General features: G+C 39.0%; 1 protein-coding gene across 1 annotated transcript; it reads left to right on the top strand.

The window, feature by feature from the left end:
• The first annotated feature begins 1535 nt into the window (after positions 1 to 1535).
• On the top strand, positions 1536 to 12820 carry chrm5a (cholinergic receptor, muscarinic 5a). The gene is made up of 2 exons (XM_008399395.2): positions 1536 to 2151; positions 10844 to 12820. Exon 2 carries the CDS (start codon positions 10887 to 10889, stop codon positions 12489 to 12491), a length of 1605 nt encoding a protein of 534 aa, XP_008397617.1. The 5' UTR covers positions 1536 to 2151; positions 10844 to 10886; the 3' UTR covers positions 12492 to 12820.
• Positions 12821 to 12881: the final 61 nt, after the last annotated feature.

Here is a 12881-nt window from a genome sequence, read left to right as displayed (position 1 = left end):
GGGGGGTTGGGGAGAGTGGAAGGCAACAGCGACATACGACACTCTGTGGAACAGATGTGCTGGGAACAGATTTAGCTGGGATTTTCATGTCAGCCGTTAATCGTGAGGCCGCAAACATATAGATTTAATCTAACAAGCAAAACCATTTCAGACAGACTGTTGCATTATGACAAATGTTGGGGGCTATGATGCATGTGTATTTTGTCCATTAACCAGGCTTTAGTACTCCCAGAGCAGTTTCATACTCGAGGTGAGAAAATACATCAGACTATTTTAAGAGTAGCGTCCTTATCTCAGGGATGGGCGATGTGTGAACAATCCTTTCAATATAAAATTTTTCATATGTCAATCTTTAATTTTTTGATGGTACTATTGAATGAGTTCTGGAGATTTCAACAGGTTATTTTTTTTTTTAATTAAAGATTTATTTTTAAAAGTTTAACAGGTCATCAAACACACAGCTGCCATGGGTGAATAAGAGGCATATCTTTAACTAAAATTGTCAAGCATAACAAAAATGGACATATTCTTTGGCTGATGTCAAATAACTAAAATATTGAAGTATATATTCTCACAAAAATTCTTCTATTTAGATCATTTTAAATATTGCTTTTTAAAGAATAGTTCATAAAAAATAAAAACATCTAAATTAATTGTTTTTTTATATTCTCAGACTAATGAAGGGAGCACTGCTGGAGCTGTACGACTCCGGATGAATCAGTGCCTCACCACCCATGAACCTCACTGCACGTCACAGCTGAATGTGAAGCAGAGAGGGTGGCAGCATCATGCTAGGTGATGAGTGATGTGCTGCAAGAGGGACTGGTGTACTTCAGAAAACTGGCAATATAATGAGGAAAGAGCATCCTGTTGTTAGTAACATGAACCTGAACAAATTAATTACAAATTTATCTGAAAAGAAAGTCTATATTTTGAAGTGTGGATTTTGCCTGTGTGGGTTCTCTCTGGGTTCTCCAGCTCAAAAAACATGACTGTTAGATTGATTGGTCTCTCTACATTTAGATATGTGTTAACAGCAGCCTGGTTCTACAATTGTTTTTCTCTGGCGCCTTATGAGAACTCCTGGAACAGATCAGCACCCATCATCCAGATTAAAACACACTTCGCACCCATGCAGACTTGCATGCACACGTTTAAAGACACACACACACACACACACACACACAATCACACAGAGTGCTATAGAAAGAAAACATCTGTCACATCTGCGCTGCTTATCTGGCCCAGCCATGTCAGTTTTCTCCCATGTGGGTTCATAGACAACATCAGCGTAGGACTGATGAATGTGTCCTATGATCAGCAGAGCTTGAGCTTCAGTCAAACTGTGACAGAATACAATCAAGGTAACTTTTTGCATTTCTTTTTGTAAGTAAAAGCACAATCCAACATTCAGCTCAGCTGCTAATCCACAGCGCTACTCCTTCTTCTGCCCTCAAACCTTCCAAAATGGACTCCTTGAAGCCACCCCCGCCCCCATTGCCCCGTCCACCCTCTGGAGTCCACAATGCCTGCTCACTGTGCCGAAACATGATGAACCATTCACCCCTATGGGAATTTCTCCTCCCAGCTTGCTAGCGTCAGCTACATCTGTGTCTGTCAGCCTGAGTAGTTCCAGCAGCGGCAGCATAGTGGCAGCAGCCGCGACTTGGCTCCGACATCAAGCTGCCTCTCTGTGTCATTCTGCTTTAACTTGCCGGAGAGGGAGCGCAGCGCATCTCGCTCTGCTCGCTCTTCAAGAAAAAAGTTCTGTTTTGTAATTTCTCTTTGGCTTCAGTGCAGATTTGTTTCAAATTCATGAATGAGAAAGGAAGGCAGCCTTGCTTTTAGAGGAGACTTTTTGGAGCTCTTTGGAGAGTGCTCTCCGTACGCAGGGATGCCCAAAGCGTTCCGCTGTCCACTCTGCCCTTCAGACTGTTTCTTCTCTCCCTCTCTGTTCAGACTTTCTCCTCCGGATCCCTTTGGCATGCAAGGGTCAAGTCAGCAGGATTTCTCTTCCACCAGAGTTCTCTTCAGCTGTGTTATGATCCTGTTCCTCGGTGCCACAATTGACCCAAAGGCTTCCCAGGCAAAACAAAGGGATTAACTGTGAACTTTGCTCCCTTGGACAGACAACACTGAGACATTATCAAAGTGAGTATATTTCTCCTTTTGTGTCTTTTTTTTTTCTTTTTTGTTTTACACCGGTGGCTTGCTCAGTCTCAAGAGAATCATGACTGATTAAACGTGCGCTTTTTGATTAATGCACAAAGGCATGACCTGAATTCAAGGGGAAAAGACGTCATGTGTGCACAAGGGCATGTCTGAGAGGAGATGTATTTTTAATGAAGCCTTTTAACCCTAATGAACAAAACAGAAGATGTGCTCCTGAAAAGATGTGTGTGTATTGTTTTTTTGTTGTTTTTTTTCTCAGTGACTTATCATTCACCAAATTGTATATTGCTGCTCAAGCGCTTCACATTTTTATTGTAATAAGTATAAATTACTGGCAAAAAAAAGGTGCACTTGGAAAAGTTTAGAAACAACATGTGCATTTTATTTCTGAAATGTATCTCTTTTTTTTGATGACGTAATCGCTCAGCTTCTGTGTTAATCTTCATCCAGCAGTTGCATATTTCTATAAGGATTATTAATCTGAAAATAGAACACATAGTTTTAAAGTTCTGTAATATTCCTCCTTGTTTTTTTCCTCAACCTTCTGTGTAAAATTCCAAACTTTTCTTTCCAGAATTTTCTGTATTTTTTTAAATTTTTTTTTACAAAAAATTTTTACAATACATTTTTGAAACAGCCACGTCTCACAACCATTCCTGCCCTGCCTTTTGATTAACTGGAAATGACAATACGGAGGGGGATTAAGCAGTGAAGCGTGATTTTAACGAGTCCTTCCCAGTCCCCACGGATCCTATGAGGTGTTGCAACAAATGTGGAAATAGTTCTGGGTCTCCTTTGAGGAAACCCATGAAGTAGTCGTCTCAACAGAGTTATGGTTTGGTGAGCTTATAAAAAGAATCACCAGATTGTGTTGGTGGAGAAATGTTTGGCTTCCAGTAGGTTTTGTCTTGCACACATGTGATGAGTTCAGAAAAATTCTGCCAATTAGTAGCAACATCAAAACAATGAAAAGCAAAAAAAATGGCCGACACAGACTCGTATCAAAGATTTTTTGGTGAGAACACAAATGATTTTATTGCCATGTCATTACTGAAATGAAGAGGCATTTGTGAAAGGTTGTAGATGATTTGAAAACATAACTCCCAGAGGCTTTCCGTGTTATCGCTTTATTCCCTTCAGCGGCTGCCAAATCCACTGTGGGGTACATAAGCGGATCATATTACTCATCTAATGATCCTGTTCATAATTTCTCATCGTAGGTTAGATCTACTTTGAGTTTACTTTTATCTTAAAATAATAGCTAAGACGAAACACTTAAACCCAAATATGATTTGTATAGAAAGAGTGAAATCCTTTAATGCCATTGCACAGTGCACAGAGCATTAAAAGCATGACCGATTGGAAGACAGGACAATACAGCAGTTCAAAAGTAAACTGAAAAGACAACCAGTGAAAAAACGTCTGTATCAATGGTAAGTCAAAAAGAAAATGAAGAGCTATTTGGGATAAGTAAAATTGCATGTGTAACAACCAAGCATCATTTATTAGGATTTAATGGTCTTGTTTTTTGTTTGTTTGTTTGTTTTTTGTTTTAATAGACCTGTTAACACCTTGACCCTCAGGAGAGTTGGGTTGTAATGTTTTCTGAAATATGGTGGAGAGAGTTTCCAGAACCAACAATCAACACTTTTCGTATAATCTGAAACATGAATTAGTTTTACAAAATCAGATTTAACTAAATGTGTCAATTTATACTCACTTTGAGCAATTTGTTCTCCATTCTCCTAAACTAAAATAAATTAAAAAACAAACAATCCATGGTTCAACTTTCCCGTTCACCAATTTCTATACATTAACATCTGACAACTTGAACGAGATGCTTTTCCTTTCCAGTTTATTTTTCATTGCAGTTGATTATTTTCATGAATGGGTTAAGCATCTTGTTATGACCAGGATGGAGGTCATAAAAATCCTCCATCCTGTAATTGAATTACAATGTATGTATATTATCTGAAAAGATTGTTACCCACTTTTTCCATTTATTTTTTAAGTTAATCACTAATCAAACCATAATAACTCTACATAACCCTCTTCTGGTAAAGAGAGGCACACAGCCTCACTTCCCCTTTCGGCCATTATGCAAACTGTATAGTTCATTATATTGCCGCTCTGATGTAACACAGCTTACATTGCTGAAAACATTTTCTAACAGTTAAAGTTTGAACAATTGGTAAAATAAAATCCTAAGTCAACTAATTACGTTTTTTTTTTGTTTTTGCGAAGAAGCTTGAGGCATTTTAGGACAGTGCAGGAACAAGGTGAGACCATCATTCAGTTCTTTGCTATCAGCAGTAATATTTCAGGAGCTTTTAATGCCTATAATCCTCTTTCTCTTCTGCTTCAGTGAAAGACTGAACCCAAACCAAAACTGATTCAAGGAATATATTTTTCCAGAAAGCTACATATGCTAGGATGTTAATCATGGGTCAGTGGGCTGACTGCAGTAAACACCAACCAGTGTGCCAAGGAGCTGTGGGCTGATTTGAAAACCATCCATAATCACTGCGCAGACACACACGACATCCTTTGGCTCCTTTGCTTTGACTCACTGCTCTGTCGTCGTCCACTTCCATCTTTAGTCTGCAAGCTACACACGATGTTGGCCTGCTTGAGCTGCTGTGCTACAACCAAAGCAGGGATGTACAGAAAGGTTACGGATGACTAGGAGCAGCGCGTGGTGAGGGCCATCATGCAGAGCTGCGGGACAGAAGCAGTGATGGCCAGGTGCCAAAGGACCTCAAGCCAGCCTTCAGCGCCCTAGCATGAAGACTCAGCGTGGATTTCTGCTACACAACCTGTCTTCACTCAAAAGCAGGACACTGTTAACTAACGGATCAATGTCCATTACTTATGCATAGCGAGCTAGCACAGTATTTCAGAAGGACATCTGATACTCTTAGGATGTATATATAATAAGGGAGATTCGGATTTCTTGGCCGGGGCAATGAGATTTTCTTGCACAATATTCCAACAGGTTTAAAACATTGTCTTTAGTAGAAAAATGCATTTCAACTAGTTTAAAATCCGGTTATGCAAGAACATCCTAAATACGAGCATGGAAAATTTATCGGCAGTACTGTTGCAGTTTTTTTTCTTCCTGCCCACGCAAGGTTAGAATCCTTCCCCCCAGTAATTTGTCACATGTGATACCAAACAGTATCCAAGCAATGCCCAAAAGCGGGTCACAACACACTATATATACGATTTATCAAGATGTCCGTACTCTGGGTTCCAGACGTACCATTAAAGTGCTTTCAGTCTTGGTTTAGAGGCTATTAGTGAACTTGACTTGTTCCACCTCTTGACCTCAAGAGCTTTTCCATTTGTGTATTCTGTTCATGAGTGTGCGTGTCCATGTGTGTGTGTTGGGAAACATTCATAACAATCCGGTTTTACATTTCATTTAACATAATCACTGTTTATGCTGTCCTGTTTATGTTCTGAAAAGTTCAAGTACTTTAACTGTGAAATTGCTCGTAAACAAAACTTTGCACAGCTTTCTCTATGCTACTACGATCTTTCGCATACCTTTAAAGTCCTGCGTATGCTAGATTTTCTAGATGTATTGTCATGGCTTACAGAAGAAAATACTTGCATCACTTGAAAGTTTTCCCAATTTGTGATGACACAACCAACGACTCAAATATATTTCATGACAATTTTACGGTTTTTAAAACAAGTCTATTTGTGTAATTTTTTTTGGCACATTTTGACTTTTTTTTTTTTACCTAATTTTGCCTCTTTTGTTTTTGCTCACTCAAACCACATTGATGCGTCTAAGAACACCAGTTTTCCAAAACAAGTTACCTCAAATGGAAAAAGGATATGGCCGACCTAACTTAACTTTGTTCTATTTGTAAATCATTTAAAATCAGTGGGATTAGTTATTTTTTTGAACTCAATGATCAGAGAAATTATTATGACTGCTACAAGTTGAGGGGAGAGTGTATATCTTAATTAAATGCATTCAAACTGTAAAGGAATATATGAAAAACATTTTTTGTAAAAACTATTTTTAAATATTTGATGACACAAACTTTCAGAAATACAAGTGAGCTTGGATACTTTTTTCTTTCAACAAGCAGCATTATCATTACAATTTTTTTGTTACTTTATGAAAAAAAGTTTGACAATGTGGTGGTTCTTCTAAATCTATTAAGTGAGCTAGTAGTCATTAATAATTCGGTAATTAATGTTCAAAACTACATTTTGTTGCTCAGAGTGTATGTTTATTGTATGGAACCTCTACCTCCATTGCACGTATTGCTAAACAGGTTTTTTCAGGGATTGCTCTCTATTTTGCTCCACCTTCCAATCAACTCTGACCAATTCTTTGTCCTGGCTGAAGTGAATCATTCTCACAGCATAATGTGGCCATTCTCATGTTCATTCTTTATGGTGTGTTAACTGTGATGTGCATAGTCAGTTTCTGTCTCACCGGACAAGATCACCTTCTTCCACGTGTTTCCTGCGTTGTGGCTGGTGGAAAAGTTTGAACAGGTCTTTCTAGTTAAGCTATAAAATCCGTCTGTGCTATGCCTCTTTAACAGTAATACTGCAATTCAATGGCACTAGGTTCTGTTGAAACAATACAAATTAAATGAAATGTATTGTGCTTTATTTGGAGCTTCATGTCATTCCTTAAATTTTATTTCTCACACTGATAGATCATCTTTCAGGAACAAAAATGGAGTAAAAGAAAGTCCACACTGGAGCAACAGAGGAATCGCCCAACCCTTTGCTGTAATCATATCTGTAAAATTGTCCCTGGCATTTTTGATTCAGTGGTCTCAGCCAGGTGAGACCAGTGTCTCCAAAACCAGAGGATTACTTTTGGTAAGAGAAAAGGGAGGGGTAATATTACTGTTGTAAGTTGAAATTATTTCATTTTTTATGTTATTATTTTAGCTTTTTAGCCATTCACATACCTTCCAAGGCTTTAAGGTCACAGGTTACTCAGCTGAATATAATCCTCACACCTTCCTGACCCAGTAAATACTTTTCAGACTTAGGTTTGCCCTCACTGATAAACTCATGGTGCTGTCCGTGGTGCTGGTTTAGAAAGATAAAACGGTTGGATCATTTTCTTCTCTCTTTTTGTTTCTTGGTTACACAATTATTTCTTATATTTGTGTGCAACATCAATTTAGAATGAGCCATTTAAGATCTTTGTCACTCACAGTTTGAGAGATTTCTAATAAAAACCAGATCTGACAAAGAATAATAAAATGTAACACTCATTGTGCATTTTTTGAGCTCATTTCACGAGGAAAACTTGTGCACACAGCACGTCACAATACTGGAATGTTATTTGTGTGCCTCTTGGATGGCTGATGGAATGCTGACCTTGCACTGTTAAAGAAAGGCTTTTGAAAGCAGGTATTTCTCAAGTAATAGATTTTGATTACAACCATTGCTTTGGGCTCTTAAATTGGACTGTTAAGACAAATTTTCCTTCCTCATGCATCTCTATTTGATCAATTTAACATTTTATACAAACCCCCTTACACTGCAATTACAGTTTCAAGTGTGAAATGTCTTATAAAAAAGTTCCATCAACTCAAAGCAGCTTCCCTGTCCTTGCTGTAGAAAAGCATTCATGTTGCAAGTTGTTACCACCAGAATCGTCCACAGTGAGGATGATGTGCTCAAGAGAATGTGCAGTGTAAGTTACATTTTCCGTTTTGCATGTGGGCTAAAAAAATCTATTTGCTCTCATCTGTCAAGATTAGCTTCTTTTACCACTTCCCCAATGTAGTTTATGACAAACTATACTGGCTTTTATGTAGCAATATTTTTTGTCTTGCTGCTACTATATAGACGGTGGGTATGTGAATCAAACTTAACACTTGGCCTGTTAATAGAGTCTTCCACTTGCAAAACTCTGCAGCTTTATGGGCCTTTTGGATAAGCTAGGCAATTCGATTATGTTGTATTTCATGTTAGAATGTCGAGCTACTGAATCCACATGTATGTCATACTCTTAGTTGTAAAACATGCATCATTTTGATTGCACTTTGCAGTTAAGGGCTAGGCTAGGTTCCATTGATCTATCATTGAAAATCCCAATAAAACACACTGAGATTTGTGGTTGTGCGACCACATGTGAAAGATTTCGCATAAATATTTTTGATAGGCACTGCTTCGCATACAAATGTTTCCTTCTTGCAACAAATACCAGACTATGACAGCCTGTGTTATTTTCAGAAACCTATTCTGTTTAGTACCCCAGAGAGCATTTAACTGTCCTAATATACAATTTCCTATTGTAGCATTTTGATTAAAACCCCCAAACAAGGCAGGTCGGTTTGAAATGGAAGAGGGCAGTGTTGGTCAACAAGGAAATGAATGTCTGTTTTTACACAGCCAATTTCTCCAGCGTGGTGCTATTTGACCGCTAAGGGAATAATGTGAGAAGCTATCAGTGCCTACATGTGTGTCAGTACTCTGAGTGACTGACCGGCTGAAAATGCAATTGCTTCAACCCACACAGAGTTTTGTGTTGTTTTTCTTTTCTTTTTTTTTCTTTTTACAATTTTTTCTATCAATCTTGGGCTCATTGTTCATCCACATTGAGAGCCTCAGGGAGCCTTCAACAACTGGTGCACGGTTCATTTTCAACCATTTTGGAACTGGGAAGGTCACACACAACTTACAGAGGCTGAGTTGGAATATGGCAAATGGAAATTTCTCATTTTAGGAAGATTGAGAGACACGGCTCAAAATCATGACTCCATCTGACCAGTTGGCTGGAGATTTTTGTGAGGGAGTGGAAAACATGCTTGGAAAAGGCAGATACATATAACAGTTCATTAACTTAAGTGGCATTATGGCCCAGTTAAGCACGTTGTTGCACTCTGTTTTTATTCCCATTCGATTTTTTACATTTGCTAGGAAGGTGATGCTGCTTTAAAACCTGTAACAACCTTCACAATCACAACAATATTGCATGGCACTATAATTTGATTTTACATAATTAAATTTAATGTGGAAACTTAGAACCATATGCTATCTAGCTGGCTTGTCTCCAAAAGATTTATATAGGTAGGCATAAATGGCTCACTATTGCAAGAAAACGTCAGACTTCACATTCATGTGCTTGAGGTTTTGTTAGAGGGTCTCTGCTGCCCTCTACTGGTAAGAAATAGTAAAAGGCGTCATGTGATAAAGTTTTTCCACCCAAAAATGGTGATGAAATCTATCTATCTATCTATCTATCTATCTATCTATCTATCTATCTATCTATCTATCTATCTATCTATCTATCTATCTATCTATCTATCTATCTATCNTCTATCTATCTATCTATCTATCTATCTATCTATCTATCTATCTATCTATCTATCTATCTATCTATCTATCTATCTATCTATCTATCTATCTATCTGTCTGTCTGTCTGTCTGTCTGTCTGTCTGTCTGTCTGTCTGTCTGTCTGTCTGTCTGTCTGTCTGTCTGTCTGTCTGTCTGTCTCTCTCTCTTAGGAGACAAATTTCTTGATACTTGTTCATAACAAAGTTAATCAAAGTCAAATGCCTTTGTGTTGAGTTCAGACTTTAAATAACTTTTTAACTGACTCTTTTGACATGTTATAACCATTTAAGAAGCCACTTTGGGAAAGGGCATTTTTCAGCATGTTTAATGACTTCATCATTTGAAAGATTGAGCCATTCATAGTATTTAGCCACATAAGTATGAAGCTCCATGGTGATTCTCATACAGTCCTTTACATTTCTACTGCAAACCCCACAGACTCTGGTATCTGAAGCACTTGTGGAAAAACCTTCTCAGAAAAAGCCTTTCCCTATGCTTCACCAGTAGAGGGCAACAGAGAGAGACTCAGGCTCTCTTACAATAGTGAAATATCTGTTCCTAAAACAGCTTAAAGCAATAATAATATCCACACAATACATTTTTAGATCAGTCAAAAAGCATTTTGAGCTTCTGTGGTGTTAAATTTTGAGTCTGCTGAACATCAGAATGGTTATTGGTATGGTTGCCACTGATAGTATTTCTGAAGAGAGTAGCGTCTGTGCATGCAGAACCCAGTCTTAACTTTTGAGATTTCTAGAAGGTTGGAAACACGATCCTTGAATATTTTCAGACTGTCAGAAGCTGAAAAACACACCAGGAGGAAACAGAGCAACTTGTCATTTTCTCAGCAATCACCCGCTGTTACTGAGACCATTGCTCACTTTAGAAGTCTGAATGAATCTCCAACATACCTTGAAGATAGCTAACTTTGTGTCCTCATTTTCTTGTGCATCACAAGTCACAATGAAGAGTTGTTACTACGCAACCTGGTAGTGCTCATGAATAGTACATGCAGCCATTAGAAAAAGATAAAATGTTTGAGTTTGTTTAGCACTGATCAAGCTAAAAATGTATATCTCAATGTCACTATCTCAGAATCAGCCAAGTCTATACCTCTGTGCAATTCAAATCATTATACCTCCCTACAGATATTTGAAACTCCTGTGAAATAGCAATAGAAACAATGCCAAGTAAATTCAAACATATTTTTAGTAATGGGTAGAACATATAACTTGTCCTTTTCTTAGCATATGAAGTTTTACAATTTGATACAATATTAAACTAATGTATACTTTGGGAGGCAGAGATGTTACATTTCTTTTTTTTTCTTTATTTCAGATGCTTTTGCCTCACGTGGAAGATCCAAACATGCTTATGATGGATGGACGCCTGTAATATCCAGAAGACCATGGAAGGAGAAAACCTAGTTAACTTCACCAGAAATAACACTACAAAAGACGTCCACCTGGTCACTCACAGTCTTTGGGAGGTGATCACCATTGCGACTGTGTCTGCCATTGTCAGCCTCATCACCATTGTGGGCAATGTTCTTGTAATGGTCTCCTTTAAAGTCAATAGTCAACTGAAGACAGTGAACAATTACTACCTACTGAGTCTGGCAGCAGCAGACCTCATCATAGGGGTTTTTTCCATGAATTTGTACACCTCTTACATCCTGATGGGCTACTGGGCTTTAGGGGACCTGGCCTGTGATCTGTGGTTAGCATTGGACTACGTAGCCAGTAATGCCTCTGTCATGAACTTGCTTGTGATCAGTTTTGACAGATATTTCTCCATCACTCGGCCTCTGACTTACAGGGCCAAACGGACTCCTAGACGAGCTGGAATTATGATAGGTTTAGCTTGGTTGGTGTCTCTGATTTTGTGGGCCCCACCTATTCTTTGTTGGCAATATTTTGTTGGGAAAAGAACTGTTCCTGAAAGGCAATGCCAAATTCAGTTTTTCTCTGAGCCCGTTATAACATTCGGGACAGCAATTGCGGCCTTTTATATTCCTGTGTCGGTTATGACAATCCTCTACTGTCGGATCTATAAGGAGACAGAGAAGAGGACAAAAGATCTGGCGGAACTTCAGGGGGTTAACTATCAATTGGACTCTGGTGAGGCACAGCCTCAGAAGACCATCATAAGATCATGTTTTAGTTGCAAACTAAGATCAACTTCACATGATCAGAACCAAGCTTCCTGGTCATCTTCCAGCAGGAGCCATGCCAAATCCACTGGATCCACTAGTGATGAGTGGTCCAAAGCCGGTCAGTTGACCACCTTCAATAGCTATGCCTCCTCTGAGGATGAGGACAGGCCAATGTCTCCGGTGGGGCACAAGCCCTCAGTCAGGAATCAGGCTTGCGAAGCAAACAGAATCATTGTGGGCAGTGAGAGTGAGCAGCTCAGCAGTTTTGATGACGACAGCTTCTTCCAGGCACGTCCCAAAAGCAGCTCTCAGAAGAGTAGCAAATGTGTGTCCTACAAGTTTAAACCTGTCCCCAAAGATGCTCACGTGGAACACCAGAGCAAAAACGGAAACACCAAGTTGGTGTCCTCAACGTTCTCCTCGGCTGAATCTATGAGCGTTCCCTCGACCTCCTCAGTGTCCAAGCCTACAGATACATCTCTGAAAAGCCAGATCACCAAGAGAAAAAGGATGGTGCTGATCAAAGAAAGGAAGGCAGCTCAGACTCTCAGTGCTATCTTACTGGCATTCATCCTTACATGGACCCCTTACAACATCATGGTGTTGATTTCCACCTTCTGCTCAGACTGTATCCCACTCTCCCTCTGGCACCTGGGCTACTGGCTGTGCTATGTCAACAGCACCGTTAACCCCATGTGCTATGCCCTGTGCAACAAGAACTTTCAAAAGACATTCCGCATGCTGCTGTTCTGCCAGTGGAAAAAGAAAAGGATTGAGGAGAAACTGTACTGGTATGGACAGAACCCTGCAGTTAACTCCAAGCTCACATGAATGACTTTTTTTGTAAGGTATGGGATCTTACCAACTATCTTGGCTTTGTAAACTTGGACTCTACATGTTAGTGTTAATCAATTCATCTGGTGTCATGAAGAGTAACTGCTGCTAAAATCCTTCAAAAAGAATGACTATAAACAAACATCAAACTTTTTCGCATTTTGTCATTTAACTGAAAACTCCATTGTTTTCTACTGGGATGTTTTGTAGGAAGGTGACACAAAGCAATTTTCAATGGTAAGGTGGAAAGACAATGTTTTAACAATAAATAAAAAAAAATCTAAATTGCAGCATGCATTTGTTTTTCACCATTTGCTGCTATCGTGTTTCTCAACCCTGGTCCTCAGTGCCCCCCTGCTCTGCATGTTTTAGATGTGCCTCTATTCC

The sequence above is a fragment of the Poecilia reticulata genome, linkage group LG22 (genome assembly GCF_000633615.1).
Source record: "Poecilia reticulata strain Guanapo linkage group LG22, Guppy_female_1.0+MT, whole genome shotgun sequence".
Classification (NCBI taxonomy): Eukaryota; Metazoa; Chordata; class Actinopteri; order Cyprinodontiformes; family Poeciliidae; genus Poecilia; species Poecilia reticulata.
This window is presented reverse-complemented; position numbering and strand designations above follow the sequence as displayed.

Bases quoted from the DNA above. Each gene is read 5' to 3' on its own strand.
- chrm5a (XM_008399395.2), top strand. From the start codon at position 10,887: ATGGACGCCTGTAATATCCAGAAGACCATGGAAGGAGAAAACCTAGTT.